The 19,281-nt window shown below is 44.2% G+C and overlaps 3 protein-coding genes across 3 annotated transcripts; 2 read left to right on the forward strand and 1 right to left on the reverse strand.

Moving 5' to 3' along the window:
- Positions 1-1,493: 1,493 nt before the first annotated feature.
- On the forward strand, positions 1,494-6,832 carry LOC128709989 (mucin-2-like). Its single transcript, XM_053805027.1, has 3 exons — positions 1,494-1,636; positions 2,149-3,020; positions 4,980-6,832. Exons 1-3 carry the CDS (start codon positions 1,494-1,496, stop codon positions 6,830-6,832), a joined length of 2,868 nt encoding a protein of 955 aa, XP_053661002.1.
- A 2,663-nt stretch (positions 6,833-9,495) lies between these two features.
- On the reverse strand, positions 9,496-13,509 carry LOC128719172 (uncharacterized). The gene is made up of 5 exons (XM_053812795.1): positions 13,438-13,509; positions 13,187-13,329; positions 10,434-12,969; positions 10,209-10,312; positions 9,496-10,132 (listed from the first exon to the last, which is right to left on the reverse strand). The coding sequence occupies exons 1-5, from the start codon at positions 13,507-13,509 to the stop codon at positions 9,496-9,498; spliced, it is 3,492 nt and encodes a 1,163-aa protein (XP_053668770.1).
- A 2,588-nt stretch (positions 13,510-16,097) lies between these two features.
- On the forward strand, positions 16,098-17,643 carry LOC128719174 (L-dopachrome tautomerase yellow-f2-like). The gene is made up of 4 exons (XM_053812797.1): positions 16,098-16,230; positions 16,314-16,549; positions 16,618-17,394; positions 17,503-17,643. Exons 1-4 carry the CDS (start codon positions 16,098-16,100, stop codon positions 17,641-17,643), a joined length of 1,287 nt encoding a protein of 428 aa, XP_053668772.1.
- Positions 17,644-19,281: the final 1,638 nt, after the last annotated feature.

A 19,281-nucleotide genomic window follows, 5' to 3' on the forward strand; every position in this document is an offset into this window, starting at 1 on the left:
TTTGCTATTGATATTACATGTTGTTTTAAAAATATTGTACTTAACCATATATTCGAACATGTTCGCAATACACGGGTTTGACATCTCTGACATCCCATACATCTTTCGTATGTGTACTGCATATAGTATATCTTTAAGCGTTAATATACTTCACAACGCCTTGTGCACATCCACAGATGTTTTATTCGTCAGTGTTTTGCAATTGCACAAATCCCAAACATGTCCTGTTCATTTAAGTAGGACAACACTTTACGAATTAGCTTACATTTACAAATTATGTATTCTACAACAGGATGTCGATAAGAATATGATTGTTTTATTGACATATCTAGCAAATCATACCGTAATGATTGCAACTCCCTGTTCCATTTGATATTACAACCTCCGGGGTCTTGGAATACCATTTCTATCTTTTTTTTATTTTTACTGATTCGAAGCTGAATTGTAGGTCTAGCTCATGGAGGAACGGTCCGAATAGAATTTGGCACGGGTCCTCTTATGAGAAAACCAGACATGAGGTGGCTCCTAATTGATAGCAAAATTTTGGAAATATTTTTGCAAAACTTTCAAATCAAATCTAGGAGAAGTTGTCAAACATCTTTACGATATCTCCGTGTAGAAGGCTGTTCGAACAACATTGTTATCATCCCGGCAACATTAGCAACACTGTAACACGGAAATTGTTCTAAAATCCATACGATTGGATGAGATTTCGTCACAGCGAAAATTTCTTGACTCACGGACAACCGATATAAAATAGTAAATAGTAAAGTAAAAGTACTGGCGTTATGGTTTCCTGAGCGCATACAGACGTTTGTATATACAGGATGATTCATTCTTAAAAGAAATTATTAGATGCAGTACGGTGCACACATGGTCACGAGCCTCATTTCACATGTGTGAGGAAATCTAGTTAAACACACGCTCGACGTAAGGAAAAACTGTTTATTAAGTCTGGTCGCACTTATCTACCCAGTGCAAACCAAAACAATGTCTGGAGTCACAGCATATGGCCATTAAAAAAATGCACTACTTTACTCATTATGATACAAAAACATACACGCGACATCGTTGAAATTATTTCAGTCACATTTGATTGTTTTGCATTGTGCTTCCTTATTTTATTAACACGTCTCCATTGATACAGCGATAATTTGCTGCAGCTGGAAATTAATATAAAACCGAGCACAGCAAGGTTGGTTCAAGTTTTCTCTTTTGTCATCTGTCCCGCGCATGGTGCGTGTTCTCCCGATTGAACATGCATTTAATGAAGTATTTAAAACTGTGCAAAACTAGAAAACGGCTCCGTTTCTATATTGGTGCGTCGCTCTTGCTAGTTGCGTTCTTTCTGGCTAATAAATCTTCTAAAAACAACCCCGTGTTGTGTGAAAAGTGTGAAGAAAATCGTGAGCTTTTGTTAAATCAAGTGACTATCAATGGAAATGTGCAATACGCTAAGCGGGAAGATATACAACCACAGTTTGGAGTGCAAAATGTCGTTCGAAGGAAACGACAACTCAATCCTGCAATTCAATCGACGCATGTGGCAGTACTGCCAGAAAAATCAGCTGCTCGCGCTTTTCATCCACCAAACAGTGATGCAGTCGCAGGATATCCAATTAATCGGCCAGCAATTGTGAGAGTACATCAATACAGTAATCCATCCGGAATACTACAAACTAATGCAGCTCTGTTGAATGATCGACCGCATGCTAGAGTTTATCAAACAGACAACAACGAAGGGCAGCATGGTTCGCTTGCTAGAGTCTATCAACCGCAAAACTACAACACAAACGGAAGGCTGCAGATAAACACAGCGCTGCTCAAACAAGGGTCGTATGCTACAGTTTACCAATCACCGAACAACAATCCGTCGGGAATGAATGATCAGCAAGGCATACGAACATCTTCTCCAACTGGTGTGCAAACCTATGGAAAGGCTTTCAACTGGCCTTTTCTCTCTCAACTCAGCAGTAGCATAACGATGTACAACATGAATCATTTCTTCAATCAAGCACATATTAAGGACGCTTATTCTCAATATGGGACAAATGAACCTAGAGCACATTGTTACTGTCCTTATCCACTGAGGGCAAAGAATAAGCTCTGTTATCATTGTAGAACATGCTTTCCACAAACAACTACTAGTATCTCGATAACAACAGACACTCCAACTTCTTCGACGGCTCCTACTACCACAACGACTGCTCCTACTACCACAACGACTGCTCCTACTACTACGCCAACTACTACACCCACAACTACAACACCTACTACCACGCCAACTACTACAGTTACAACAACCACGACAACTGATTCTACTACACTTAGTACTACGACACCTGGAACGACAACTACTCGTAAACATGGTGGAACTACTGAAAAAGACGATGAAACGACACCTGGAACGACTACTACTCGTAAACATGGTGGAACTACTGAAAAAGACGATGAAACTACGCCTGGAACGACAACTACTCGTAAACATGGTGGAACTACTGAAAAAGACGATGAAACGACACCTGGAACGACTACTACTCGTAAACATGGTGGAACTACTGAAAAAGACGATGAAACGACACCTGGGACGACTACAACTCGTAAACATGGTGGAACTACTGAAAAAGACGATGAAACGACACCTGGAACGACAACTACTCGTAAACATGGTGGAACTACTGAAAAAGACGATGAAACGACACCTGGAACGACTACTACTCGTAAACATGGTGGAACTACTGAAAAAGACGATGAAACGACACCTGGGACGACTACAACTCGTAAACATGGTGGAACTACTGAAAAAGACGATGAAACGACACCTGGAACAACCACAACTCGTAAACATGGTGGAACTACTGAAAAAGACGATGAAACGACACCTGGAACGACAACTACTCGTAAACATGGTGGAACTACTGAAAAAGACGACGCAACGACACCTAGAACTACTACTACTCGTAAACATGATGGAACTATTGAAAAAGACGATGCAACGACACCTGGAACTACTACTACTCGTAAACATGGTGGAACTACTAAAAAAACAAATGATATAACGACAACTGCATCTACCGCAAAAATGACTAAAACCCCCCGTATGAAACTATCTGTATAATCTAAAAAGCTTAAACTAGTCTAAAGCCTAAAGTACCTTAAAAAATAAACGAATTTTACGGAATGTGAATTCTAACAATAAATTTATCTGTAAATTTCATTCCAAACACTCTTATTATAGCTGTACTATAATTTTAGGGTAATATGGGTTAATATCAAACAATAAGTCATGTGATTTATTTAACCTTTATCATTTCACGATAATTTTGTTATTTTTTTTAAATACTTTTCGACACAACAGTTGTGGCTATTGTAGCAAATCTCCATTCATGGCTACGTCTGGGTCAAACCCTGTTACAAAAGGAGATTCTGTTCTCGTCGAATTGATTGGATTATTAATTCACATACGGAGTCAAAACATGGGATTTTTTATGTTGACAACCGTACCATTAGTCACAGCCGCTGCATAAGATAGCCTATCACAGGACCATGTTCCATGACCAGGACGGCACGGTTACTTCCATAAACCTAATGTTTAGCTTATAATTTTATGAGATGTAAAAAGTCGATACGGAATCAATCAACCTGGCTTGTAGATTTAATATTATGCCGAGATATAACATACATTAGCATTCAGAGTTTTAAATAAATACTGTAGATTTATTTCGCACCTAACAGATTTGCTTTTAAGAGACCATTCCTTACTGGTTGCGGCATAACAACGAAATAATGTATTTGTTGTTCGTTCCAACGGCAGCGAACAGACGGCAAAAAACATCTAGAAATACTATCGTTTCAATAGCATCAGTCACATTTCGTTGTTTTGAATTGTGCTTCCTTATTTTGTTAACACGTCTCATTTGATACAGCAACATTGTGGCGAGGTGGAAAATTAATATATATCATGTATAGCAAAGTTGCTCCTTTCGTTTGTCTGCTGTCCCGCGCATGGTGCGTGTTCTCCCGATTGAACATGCATTTAATGAAGTATTTAAAATTGTGCAAAACTAGAAAACGGCTCCGTTTCTATATTGGTGCGTCGCTCTTGCTAGTTGCGTTCTTTCTGGCTAATAAATCTTCTAAAAACAACCCCGTGTTGTGTGAAAAGTGTGAAGAAAATCGTGAGCTTTTGTTAAATCAAGTGACTATCAATGGGAATGTGCAATACGCTAAGCGGGAAGATATACAACCACAGTTTGGAGTGCAAAATGTCGTTCGAAGGAAACGACAACTCAATCCTGCAATTCAATCGACGCATGTGGCAGTACTGCCAGAAAAATCAGCTGCTCGCGCTTTTCATCCACCAAACAGTGATGCAGTCGCAGGATATCCAATTAATCGGCCAGCAATTGTGAGAGTACATCAATACAGTAATCCATCCGGAATACTACAAACAAATGCAGCTCTGTTGAATGATCGACCGCATGCTAGAGTTTATCAAACAGACAACAACGAAGGGCAGCATGGTTCGCTTGCTAGAGTCTATCAACCGCAAAACTACAACACAAACGGAAGGCTGCAGATAAACACAGCGCTGCTCAAACAAGGGTCGTATGCTACAGTTTACCAATCACCGAACAACAATCCATCGGGAATGAATGATCAGCAAGGCATACGAAGATCTTCTCCAACTGGTGTGCAAACCTATGGAAAGGCTTTTAACGGACCTTTGTCCTCTAAACAGTGGAGTGATAGTATAAGACTGTACGACAAGAGCCATGTCTTCAATCAATCGGACAATGAGCACACATATTGTGTACAACCGACACATCAGCCAATATCAATATGTTACTGTCCTTACCCACTAAAGGTACAGAGGCGTTTTCATCATTGTACATGTTTTCCAAAAACTGCTTCTACTGTCGTCACAATATCAACAACATCGGCTGCTACATCCACAATTTCTATTACTACTACGTTAGCTACTACAACTACTAACACCATCACGACGACACCTACTACCACATCAACTACCACGACGACTCATACTATTACTGAAACGACATCTACTTCAACTACCACGGCGACTCCTACTACTACTGAAATGACACCAACTACAACAACAGCGACGACTCCTACTACCACCACGACTCCTACTACTACTGAAACGACACCAACTACAACAACAACGACGACTCCTACTACCGCCACGACTCCTACTACTACTGAAACGACACCAACTACAACAACAACGACGACGCCTACTACAACTACCACGACGACTCCTACTACTACTGAAACGACATCTACTTCAACCACCACGACGACTCCTACTACTACTGAAATGACATCAACTACAACAACAACGACGACTCCTACTACCACGACGACTCCTACTACTACTGAAACGACACCAACAACAACGACAACGACGATTTCTACTACTACTGAAACGACACCAACTACAACAACATCGACGACGCCTACTACAACTACCGCGACGACTCCTACTACTACTGAAATGACACCAACTACAACAACAACGACGACTCCTACTACCACCACGACTCCTACTACCACCACTACTCCTACTACTACTGAAACGACACCAACTACAACAACAACGACGACTCCTACTACCACCACGACTCCTACTACTACTGAAACGACACCAACTACAACAACAACGACGACGCCTACTACAACTACCACGACTACTCCTACTACCACGACGACTACTACTACCTCTGAAACGACATCTACTTCAACTACCACGACGACTCCTACTACTACTGAAATGACATCAACTACAACAACAACGACCACTCCTACTACCACGACGACTCCTACTACTACTGAAACGACACCAACTACAACAACAACGACGACGCCTACTACTACTACCACGACATCAACTTCAACTACCACCACGACTCCTACTACTACTGAAACGACACCAACTACAACAACAACGACGGCGCCTACTACAACTACCACGACAACTCCTACTACCATGACAACTACTACTACTACTGAAACGACACCAACTACAACAACAACGACGATGCCTACTACTACTACCACGACACCAACTTCAACTACCACCACGGCTCCTACTACTAGCGAAACGACACCAACTACAACAACAACGACGACTCCTACTACTACTGAAACGATACCAACTACAACAACAACGACGACACCTACTACAACTACCGCGACGACTCCTACTACCACGACGACTACTACTACTACTGAAACGACATCTGCTTCAACTACCACGACGACTCCTACTACTACTGAAACGACACCAACTACAACTACCACGACGACTCCTACTACAACAATGACTCCTACTACTACTGAAACGACACCAACAACAATAACAACGACGACTCCTACTACAACTACCACGACGACTCCTACTACAACTACCCCGACGACTCCTACTACAACTACAACGACGACTCCTGCTACTACTACCACGACGACTCCTACTACTACTACCACGACTACTCCAACCACTACTACCACGACGACTCCTACTACAACCACAACAACGACACCTATTACTACAACTACCCCTGTTACTACTACGCATACATCTACTACTTCGTCAACTACTACTACAACAACTACCAGTACGACACCTACTACTACCACCACTACCACATCTTCTACTACTAACAAAAATGAAAAGACAACTTCTACCACTACTGATTCTACTACTCTAGACACAACTACTACTACCAAGAAAAATGATAAGACTACTCCTACCACCACAACCTCCACTACTTCTGCTACAACTACTACCACTAAAAGATCCCGTCCATAGATAAGATATCACCTACTAAAACCGAATACCGAACGTACCACTGAAAAAACCAAAAGTTAATTTGTTAAGAATGTTTGTACTGCGGTTGTAAATAGAAAAAATATTGCTGAAATGTGTTTTCAATTCAATTTTAATCTTACGATCTCGTGCAAGTCACCAATCGACGCTTCATGGCTCCAAGCGATATAATACGATTGTTGCTCGCAAATATGTAGCCGGAGATTGTTTCTTAGTACATTTAAGAAATACACGTTGTTGACTCAAAAAGGTTTTTTTTTTCTTATTACTTCGATACGAAACATTTAATTATCGTTTTGAGGGTTTTTTCTGTAGGATAGGTATGCTAGTATGAATAATACCCCCTGTAGTTGTTCATTAACTCTTCAAAATACGATCAATGTACCAGAGCCTACTAGACACATATTTCCGTAACAACCATGTTTGTAAACAATGTACGTGCTGAAAGACTCAGTTCTACGACTGTCTTGTCTGCATGCTCCATGCGTCGTCAATGGTCACTACCCGTCAATGCAGTTGCTTTACGACCATTGAGTTGAACAGAATGCACGCACCGGAGCTTCTGATATTAGTGTTCATAGTACAGCAAGCCACAAACACCTATCAGCACAACTTACCCGAGTGTGTGAAGTCGCGTTCGAAATACCGTCTACAGCGAGTGTGGAGAACCGGAACGTTCCATTTCGATAGTGCTCAGTTTGAACCAACACATTGGGAATGGCAACGGAATTCAAAGACGCAAACTGGCACGAAACGTCAGAAACCTGTGACTAGAAATAAGCCTGAAGTGAAACCTAAACTGTTGTGGAATGTGAAAAATCGGCACGAGGATTATGACTCGATCATGTCCTCCGAGGATGATATATCCGGTTGGCCAGAACCGACCACATCTCTTCTTGCAAATGTAAGAGCAGGAAACCACGACAATGCTGGAAATCGGATGGTAAAAATGGTGAACCCGGCTTTGAACATTATGCTAACGGCCAAACAAGTTCCTGGGAATGCTTTGTTTTCAGAGGAAAGTAACACTTTCGATAGTGCAAAGGATGCAGTCGAGGAGGATCGTTTGAGGTTCGATTCTGTTCAACATTTATGTGATTATTGTGGTGGGATAATAACGACTTCGGAGGTACCATCATTGGCGCATCTGGCAGAATCCAGCAATCAAGTTTTGTCCATTCAACCACATCCTAGCGCTGTCGGCAATAATGTAAGCAGAAATCCAGCGATAAATCCACAACCGTTATTTGGGTCTATTCCAGATGTGCCTTATATTCGGAAACCTTCCAAAACGATTGCTGAGGCGAAAAACCAAACGAAAAAGTTATCATCTGCAATTAGTATGATTGATGACACCTTCAGTACAAGTAATCTGCTAGACACCACAGAAGTGTCATCAACTATTATTGTTACCACTTCCACTAGCAATGGCAGTTCTTTCAAACCTATACATACTCTTCAACCTATTCAAAGTGCAGAATATTCTACGGTTTCTACAACTCCTTCACTACCGCAGTTGAACATGACGTTATCAGCCTCTATAACAAATAGCTTAGTATCTACTACCCAGCCGTGTGTGTCCACTCGTTTGGAAAAAGGTACTACAAGAATTATGTTCATAACTCCATCAGAACTCTCCACCATTGCCAGTACGGCATACTCAACACTCTCAACAGCCATACTTCTCTCACAAGAAGTTACTTACTCTGCCGCTAAATTCCAAACTTTGGTGGAAACTACCCAAAAATCACTGACGGTGACGCCTGCACCTATGGTGGATTCATCACTAGCGCAAGATTCATCTGAAAATCGCAATACAACAGCGAATGATGCCAACACGTTGCCGCACACCGATGACGAGAATATCATTGAGGATGACATCTGTACCAAGCCTGATACAGATTTACTAGCATCGAAATCAACTAAAGCAATGGACGTAACAAACATTGATAATGTTACAAGTACAACGATATCAGAACTTGCAGTTGACATGTCCCATACTCTTCCGGAAGTTCTTCCACAACTTCCAGACAGGGATCTATCCACTAACAGGAATGATACTGGGGAAGAGGTCGAAGAATCGCCACATTCAGATGGTATCTTAACACGTATTTATCACACCATTTGCGCTCTACTGCGATCGATTCTGGACGCATTCTTGTACCTGTTTACTGGCGCATCTTCCAACTCCCCGTAGAGGTCTACCATCACCTGACATAATAACAGTTACAGTATGTAAAATATATCTTACATATCGCCCATGAATAAAGTCTGTTTTTTTTTTCATTTTAATTGTTTATTAAATCCAGAAATGTTGTAAAAAGGTGGTGTTGCTTCTAAACCGACAATGTTTGCACTACAAATACACGTGGCTTATGTTATTGGTCACATCTATCATTGGATAATGTACATTTGCCTAGACTAACATCACAAAAATGGCAACACAATACGCGATATGGCTAGGAGGACAGGCATGGGCTGGATGAATGGATAGGAATTCGGATATATTATTACTTCTAGCAAGATCATTATGATCACATGCAACAGCCCCAGCAACTTTGTACGGTTTGTAATGTAAAAATGGTGAAGAAAACGATCATCCAAAAACCGGTGGTTCAATCAAAACGTCTTCCTTGTCATGCTTGTTAGATAGTCAGTACGTCCGAGATGGTAGACACGTTGTCACCGGTCATGTTGTGTTCGTCTTGAAACCGAGCGTACCGTACGTGTGGTGACGGTTGTGTGCGAGTTCTAGACGGTACGGTGTGTAGCTCATCGGCCAACCGCAACACTGCCTTACGCCGCCGATAGATCACAGTCAGCACCACCATAGCCAGTGACGCGATTGCCAGCGCTCCTGCGATCGTGTACCCGATCGAGGAAACTTCCAACGTTTGGTTGTGTAACACGGGTTTTCCGGTTTCGTTACCACCTTGCAGTAGAGCGCTGGGTCCATTATCGCCGATGGACGTGTTCGATGGTGGTGCAACGGGAAAGCTTTCCGTTGGTTCTGTCGCGTTGTCCACTATCGACCCCAGCGTCAGCATATCACTTTCGGTAGCAGTTACAACATCGGACGTGTTTGCGGTAAGGCTTACGCTTGGCGACCAAGAAGTCGTTGTCGGATCGGACGCTACAGTTACTGCTTCGGAAAAGTTACCGTGTTCCGGTGCGACTGTAGACTCCAGCGATGGTTCTGTCCCACTAGTCATCGCAGGTGACTCTGTAGTTGTATTTCGGCTCAATGACTTATTTGAAACAGTCTCCGTTTCATTGGATATTCTTCAGGAATAGAAAAGAGATTGTGTTACTTTTAGGTTACCAATAAAATGGTAAGGAATCGATCAGATGTACTTACCTTAAGTATGCCATCTGAGTACAATTACATCGCACCTCATCCGTGACAGTTTCCACCGTGACGCAGTGCTTGCTGCTCCAAGCATTGTCGGTCCAAAGTTGACACTGAAATGGACAGAAATGCTTCTTCAGTTTCTCTAACTCATTCTCACACTTGTTCAATGCATGCGAGTACTTTGCTAAACTAAGAGCCTAATGCCTTAAAGTATTCTATAATCATCCTTACCGTCACGTTCGGTAATCGTCTCCCATCCAGTGACCACAGGAAGTAATCACTTTTCCAGTCTACCAGTGTCCACATACCACCCTTCTCCACGGACAGTACGAAGGCTTCATAAAAGCCCAAATCCAACTCGTGCACTTCCTTTTGAACAAACAGATCACGCGCGTAGTATATACGACCGAAGCAGTAGTACTCCGTTTCCGGAAAGCCATCCAGTAGTTGTACACGGCCCGTGGGCGCACTGAGCAGAACATTGTTCGGAACTGGCACGCGTCGAAAGTTTACCTCCGAAAGGCTGCGGTATCGGTTCATTTCCAACGTGATCAGTTGCCCTACATAAACGTGGTGTGACTCGATCGTGCAATAGTTTCTGGTGGCTTGATGCACGAAACTGAGCAGACTAGTGCGTGCCTGGCTGGCGACGGAAACATTTTTCGACACGGTCAGACTTTCCATTAGGGACAGTTTGGTGTTGATTTTGGTGGTGCTTTCCGTAGCATGCAGTGGCGTTGTTTGCGGGGAACGTCTGCTGCGTGGTGCGGTTGCGTCCAGTGATGGATCCATTAATTCCAGCAGCTGCTGGAACAGTTCGTGATTGGTCGATTCCTCCAGATCCAGGATGGGTTTCGCTTGCGTGATAAACTCCTGTATGGACGCATCGGACAGATACGTGGTTTCGCCGTACACCTTCCGGATGTGTGCGATGGATTGTTGTAGCAGCTCGACAAACCGTCGATACGCACCTTCGTACTGAGGTGAGTGGCGGTTGCGCAGTGTTATCAACAGCTCAAAGGCACACTTAAGTGCATCGCGGTAGTTGAGCCGATCGAAAAATCTCTCCATCGCTTCAAACGCATCGGAAATCTCTGCTACCGACGGTTCTACGCCCGGTGCGATGAAAACATTCGGACCAATGGCCTTCGTGCATGCATCTCGTGAATCGCACACCGTTATATACGTTCCAACGTATCCAGTTTTTGTGTACGGTAGAATGGTTTCCGCTGATGTTATCTCGTACGCGGTGGCAACATTTATATCCACCCCATCGGCAACATACCAGACACTGTACCGCAAGGGATAATCTCGTTCCGTATCCTTCGCTATCCCGGTGGATATCTTGAAGGTAGTTTTCAGCGCCGTTCCATTGCTCTCCGGCGAAACTTCGATCGGTAGCACTTCGGGAGCACCATTAGTCTCCAGCACGAACGTCCAGTGACTGTTCACCTGTTTACGGTGCATCTGCTGGCCCGCCGTTTTGCTATCGTCGATCGGTTCAGGGCAGACCGTCTGCAAACGAAACTTATAGCGCACATCCGGTTCGAGTCCTTGCCAAGGCCCTGTCGCTGTACCTGCCGGAATGGACAGTACGACATCCTTCACGACAGTATCGTTGCCGTAGTCGACCAGCTCGGAGAGAAAGTTTTCCTCAATGTCCCGAATGAGCAATCCACCCAAAGTGGCATTCTTAGGTAGCTGAGCTGCATCGAAGGAAGCAAAACCATCTTCTCCCTGCACAATCGTCCAGTTCGAGTAGCAGTTCGGCACCAACCCAGCAACGCTCACGAGAAGCTCGAATGGTTCGCGGGCAACGGCCGGATACTGAGACCATTGCAGTATCTTTACGGTAGGAGTCACTTTCGGGTGCACGGTCAACAACGATTGAGACTCAGCTTTCTGGCCAGAGCCATTAGCAACGGAGACTTTTACGTGGTATTGTCCTTCTCTGTAAAAGCTAACCACCGCATCACCATCACTAATTTCGAACGTATCGTCACAGTTCCCGTCGACGCCTTCCTTCTGGCATGACCACACCACTTCTCCGCCCGATGCATACGATCGTAACTGAACGGCTTGATCAATACCCACTATTGCATCGGCTGGTAACAGAACCACCTCCGGATCACGTCGCAAAATGGTTATCGCCATGTGTGTCTTGGCAATAACCTCGTCCACAGTGGATGTCGAAAACACGGACACTTGGATTTCGTACTGTTGCCCGGGGAGAAAACTTCCCGCAGGTACTCGCAGCGTTTTGGAACGCTCCATAGCGACAGCGCTTAGCTCACTTTCGTTCATCGATGCAATATTCCAGCGAAAGTAGTAATCCGTCCGCCGCCGACAGAAGATAAGCTGGGCAGTGACGATGTACTCCACGTCCGCGTACGTTTTCTCGGCGCCAAGCATCAGCAGTGACACGTCGTCACCGCTTCTGGACGATCCGCCGTGTTCGAACGAGGCACCCTGGTCCACGTTCCGGTAGGTCATGGTAAAGTTTTGCTCCTCGCTTTCCACACCATCGGCATCCACGGCGACGACACCGAACGAGTATACGACACCCGGTAGCAACTCGTCGGTACCGATCGTCATCTGACCGTTCTGGGCGATCATGTCGCTATCGCGCCGGACACGCTGCTCCAGCTGTCGTACGGCACGCCACAGCCCAACCGTGTGCCGTTGGCTGATGAATCCGGTGTCACCGAGCAGCGTGAAGTACGTTTTCACACGGTAATGCAAACGTTGGCCGCCATTCGTCTGGAAGCTGGAAGGCGGAAAGGATCGATAAGTGATAACGTGTTGGGTGGCAGTTTTCCGGAAAAGGTGCATGCTTTAAATCACACCAAGGTTGATGATGAATAAAGCATTGGACAGCATGCCGCCACATACACCGGCGGGAAGGAAATAAATCAATAAATTATGCGCTTCTGCGCGTCATTAGCTGGGCGACATCAATACTCCCCCAGTCGGTGTCCGCGTACCCGATCGTTAGTTGGCGTGAGGGTTGTGTGGAATTCTCACGGGTGATGTCCACCGTTGCATTGCCATTATCCTGGTGGCTTCTATAGTCTTCGGCGGGATGACAGATAAACTCCGGTGCAATAATGCGAAACGTTGGTCTTTCCTGGTGGAATCAGTCAATAAAAATGCATGTAGTTAGTATAATGTTTCTAGTGTACTAATTACTGTACTAAACGCATGTACTAAAGCTCCTAATATTCGAATAACTTACCGCCACGGATTCTCTCGTCAGGATCAGCGACATCACCCACCATAACACCGTAGCAGCGTAGCTAACCTTCATTTCTTACTGTATATTTACTCGCGACAGACCTTAGACGGGGCCAAACATTCCTTGGACGACCGGCACACTACGAGTACGAATAGCACAGGACACCGTCACCGTCCAGTCGGAAGTGTTTCGTGCAACTGGACGTTTTAAATCCCACTAGAATGGCGCCAACCTTCCGATGCGTTTGTGTTGGAGCCGAGCACCTTTCCGCCCGGAGAAAATAAGGATCCACTCGGCACGCAAATGGTGACGCCGTCGCCACCGTCCCGAATCCTGAACCTGTTGGTGTGTTGTTGTATGCGGCGACCGGTTGAAGGACCCGCAGCCGTTACGTTGCTTCGTACGGAATCGATAGTTTACGTCCAGCTTTGGGTTCGTTTCGTGACTGACCGACTGACCGACAACGCACGCTATCGGTAGGATACATTTGAAAGCACCCCACACGCGCGTGTCCACCGGACCAGCAAATAGCCCAGTGGAATATTACTCGGTCATGCAAATTACGGTCTTAGGTACGCTCGCGCTGATGGTTTGTTGAGGCACCCAAATGCTCTATACCGGCTCGCACTATAATTAGCCGGTTGTATTAATGCTTTTTGGTTTTGTAGTTCAAATCGCTCGTAGGAAATGTTTCGCTAAAATGAAGGCACAACACTCCATCAACTGTCCCGGTTCTGTTGCAACTGGCATGCATGCTTAACGACGAAGACACGGCTTTGATTTCGCTACCAGATTTTTGGTTCTCCGTTTCGCTCTTACGTTCTTCCTGACGAAAAGGTCCTAAGTCCGCTTGCATCTCGTGTCTAAAGGATCCTTTTCCATTCTGTTGTTTCTCTTGCCGTTCGCTATATGCTGGTGCGGGCGAACCATTCTTGCATCCTTTCTGGGTGACCCGAACGGGTGTGTGTGTGTGTATGTGTGTGTTATCCTTTCTTTTCTACTGCCGAGAAGCAAAAACTTACCCGCACAAACACACATACCACCAGGGTTTAGATGTAATCAGAGAGGGGCCTGAAGTGGCCAACCTCTTGCCCTTTATGCCCCGTGGCGGCTGCCACACACATCTCGTCGCATCGTAAACAAAGCGTACCTCTAAACCCCGTGTGCATGGAACCTTTTTTTTTTCTACCAACTCGATACATATCTTGCCAGCACCACAACGCACCATAAGCGACGAACCTGATGGCAAAGAGTGACGGACAAGAGAGCATGCAAGAACAAACAAATGCTGCAGGGAAATCTGTGCAGAGGCTAGAATGGCATTAGCTCGGTGGACCCGCACAAACACACAGAGAGAAAGAGAGAGAGAGAGAGAGAGGAGTTCCAGCTTTAAGTAAATGCAGCTGCGAGTGTACGTGTCTGCATCCCGATGTCCTGGTACAGTTTTCCTGCACGTGTAAAACGCTGGCTCGTTCCTGCGTCTGGCATACAGATGATGTACGGAAATGCCTCGGGAAAGGATAAAAATTTGTGTCGTTGTTACTTACATTGAGATTTCTATCATTCGCACTTTGTTGGGAAAGGTACATTTATTCTTGGCAACATGGTGACCAATATGGGGATGTTCTGAGGTCCCATAATTTGATAATTATTCTCTTTAACATCCTAGAGGTTATTAGAATGTGTATCTCGATCTCAATTCCTAACGCACCCTAATGTTTAAGTATTTAACTAAAAACGATACTTAAACGATAAGAGCATATCGGTCTTATAATACACAACTAGTAAGTAGTGTACTTAAAAAAGTGCTCCAACATCTTCGAAGACAACTAGTAAGTAGTGTACTTAAAAAAATGCTCCAACATCTTCGAAGATCATTGCCGATCGTTGTCTCTATCAAGTAAGATCACTGACTAGAGCACAACACTGACCTTTTTTAGTTCAATAGGCAAAAAGTAGGTTATAGTTGGTATTTAACTTACTGGCTTATTCATATGTCTGTAACTGTACAGCCTTTAATATGCTCGGTTTGGAAGAGCTCGGTTCATTTGAGATTAAATTCTGGATCTCGCTTGTTGCTTGGTCGTACGTTATCATGTCTACTATTTATTCATCTGTGGACAGTGTGCGAAAGAATCGTGTGAAACTCTGTGTATTATTCATTTAATTACCATTTCCGGTGTATGCACAGCGAATAATCAACTCAGTTTGCATTCAAATTAACCCCAACGGATATTATTCAACATTTAAAATTTAATACAGCGACCTTCCGGAATAGTAGCTAATGTTTGTAAAACAGCGAAAGTAACACCAACAAGCTGTGACGTACTCTCCCTGCCAAACACTGCTAGCGAGCGAAGTATTTTCCCATACTGGCCCTGCGGATTGCACATTGTGTAATAATGCATCAAACCCAAGAAAGACCCACATGCACACACGCTTCCAATCTTGTAGCGCATGGATTTTCCATCGTCTACAGGTCGCTCGTAATCTCCCCAAGGTCATTTACCGAACCGAAGTGGCGCGCAAGGCGCATAACGAAATATTCTTCTGGTGCTGGAAGATAAGGCATTTATAAAACCGGGAACTGCTTCTGTAGTCACTGTCATCACGAGCCTCTCGAGCGATAGTCGAGATCGTAGACAGGAGTTTGGGTAGCAATGAGTAAACTTACGGTGTTTCACCTTGTTCTAGTGGTAGGTTTAGTTGGTGTACTGCTGCAGTTGGCATCGGCGGAAAAGCTTCAACTCGTTTACCAATGGGCACAGCTAAGCTCCAGCAGCAAGAGTGATCGTATGCATAAAAACGTTCTTTACGCGTGAATGTTTCCCAAAATCGAAAGTGTACAATTTACGTTGCTTATGGTCTATTTGTAGCCTCACAAAATGTACTGTTTTCGGCCGATACTGTCGCGTCCGGTGAGGATAAATACAATACGTACGGAAACCTGCCGATGGGAGTGACACACCACAAAGGCTTCCTGTACGTAACGATACCCCGACGGCGGCCCGGCATACCGGCCACCTTGAACGTTATCGACATGGCACGCAATCCCTCCGTGAAAGATCCTACGCTGGATCCGTATCCGAATCTGTTGGTCAACACACTGCGGGTAATTCTAGCCAGCCAGCGTTTGCAATGTTCCCGCTTACTAAGCGCCTTTTTACCTCACTTTTGTAGAACGATTTTACTGCCGATCCGAAGCGCATCATCTCGGTCTATCGGACACAGGTCGATCGTTGCGATCGTCTCTGGTTCGTCGATACCGGTTACCTTGAGTATCCGGGTGGTGCCGGTCGTCAGGTACAGCGGCCCGCGCTGTGGGTTATCGATTTGACCATTAACCGCAGTGTGCGACGGTACGAAATACCGCCGGAAATGGTTGAATTTGGATACGGCATTCCTAACATCGAGGTGGACGTTGATGAGGAGGACTGTGGCCGCGCATACGCGTACATTCCCGATTACGAGTGGCGTCGGCTGTACGTGTACGGGTTGAATGAAAGCCGGATGTGGCGTTTCGAGCATAATTACTTTTCCTTCGAACCCCGGTACGGTGATTTTAATATCGCCGGGCAACAGTTCACCTGGTACGATGGTATCTTCTCCGTGGCTGTCGGTGGACGGTTGGCCAACAGTACTACCGAACGTACCGTGTACTTGCATGCGATGGCTTCGGTTAGCGAAATCGCTGTATCGAATCGCGTGCTGCAGAATGAAACGCTGGCAAAGCTTGGTAACGGTGCATATGGAAGAGCTTTTCACCATCTCGGTGCCCGGGGTCCGAACACGCAAAGTTCCAGCCATGCGTACGACCGCAAAACGGGGACACTTTTCTATGCGGAAATAAACCGTAATTCGATCGGTTGCTGGAACACACATCGGCAATTTACGCCGGAAAACCATGGCATCGTGCATCTGGACAATGAAGAGATGATTTATCCTGCAGATCTACGGGTGAGTTAATTACGAAAAGTTTTGGCCTACAGTTTGGTGTGTGGTAGATGAGCCACTTACTTATCTCCTTCATGTTTCTCCTTTTTCCACTGGAATCAACGGCCGCAGATTGATAACAACGGTGATCTGTGGGTCATTTCCAATCGGCTTCCTATCTGGATCTACTCCGAGCTGAACCGGACCGATGTGAACTACCGAATTTGGCGCCAGACAGCGTCTCGTGCTGTTGCTGGAACAATCTGTGCATAAGCAATACGCTTCATAGCACGAACGGTGATGATAAAGAATCGTTTCTTTCCACTTTTTAATTTGAAACGAACGACATTAACAGCAAGAGATTAGAAGTGGATTTTTTGCTACTTTCGGAAGAAAACAGAACCCCCCTACATGTTGTTGTATTATTTAGTCCGGTTTTTGTATTTATACGCTTTCTTATACGAACCGAACACGCTAATTTCAACACTACAACACGACTATTTGAGCACACACTCATCACTAAAATCTTATATCAAGAATCACTTGTTTTGTTTTTGTTTTTTTTTGTAAAAATGTTCTAAAGAATGAGACCCTACCGAATGAAAGAAATTCCTAGTGTTCCGTGGTTAGGGTAAGAAAAATTGCCTTCCAATCCCTTAACTAGTACCGATGGCCTTTCTTCCGTAAAACGATGAGGTTAAATGTGTTTTTGTTGCTTTTGTTTTATCTTTTTGTCTAATATTTCATATCAAAACTACCGTCGCAAAATGCGCATAAGCATATGTAAACGTTTACCCTTTTGTTTCTCAGCCTTTTAAGAAAAGTTACGTGGTACGGTACTATGTGTGATACAACTGTACACAACACCCCTGTTCAGATCTTGCCATATATTTTTTGTTATCTCGACTTTCAGAATATACTGACGAGAAGAAAGTAGCTAGATTACACACACACTCACACAAAGTGTTGTGCTAGTTTTACAGCCTTTTTTGTTTACCTTTCCTTTGTTGCAGTGATCATTATTATTTACTATCCTGTCCTACCTTGCGGAGTGGTTCCCGGTGCGAATGAGCACCAAGCAATAAATTTGGTTAGGAACAGTAAAATTTCGCTTACTCGAACGTCCCGAATTTCGCTAATATATGCGATCGTATATTAAAAACACATTAAACAAAACTCTTTGTCTAAATTGGTCTACATTGCACGCACCGGGAAAACTCATTGCATAATAGCAGCTTCGTGTGGCTCATTCGATACGAAAACCACTCCGCCATCGGTAGTTTTCTACGTAAATGTCGTTTAAGTTCTAGCTCACAAAATTTGCACTAATCGTTTACTGGAGAGGAAAATTTTGCACATTCTTTTCCCGCTTGCGATTCGCGTACTTATGCGCACCACCCTTCCACCGTACGGAGCTACATCATCACACATTGGTTAGGTTATTTCAGTATGACTTGCTTCCACTTCGCACCATTCAATGTTGGATTACTTTTACGATAATATACGGCTGTTTTATTAGTCGGAATAATAGTAAGTAGTTAATGATGGTGATACCGGTCGTAGAGTAACAACAACACCCAACAGCATTACGTGATGTCTGGATGGTGTAAAAAATTCAGTTGTATTATGGTAGTAGAAACAGTAGTAACATGTGTTAAGCATACACCGCACAGTCATTACACATTAGTGTTTAAATTGCGATTGGGAAAAAGTGTCACTGTAGGGGTTTTGCTAAAGTGCTAGTCTCTTCAGATACATGATTTACGCCTTGCCATTTGTATAGAAAATCACCCTTTCCTACAATTCCGCTCAATCAGTTTCTTACTCTTCTCGTGCGAACCGCTGACGATATACGACTTTCCCTGCTTAATACTATTGTTTTGATCCTCGGTGATGTACTGGTCGCTAGAA

Source organism: Anopheles marshallii, chromosome 2 (assembly GCF_943734725.1).
Source record: "Anopheles marshallii chromosome 2, idAnoMarsDA_429_01, whole genome shotgun sequence".
In the NCBI taxonomy this organism is placed as follows: Eukaryota; Metazoa; Arthropoda; class Insecta; order Diptera; family Culicidae; genus Anopheles; species Anopheles marshallii.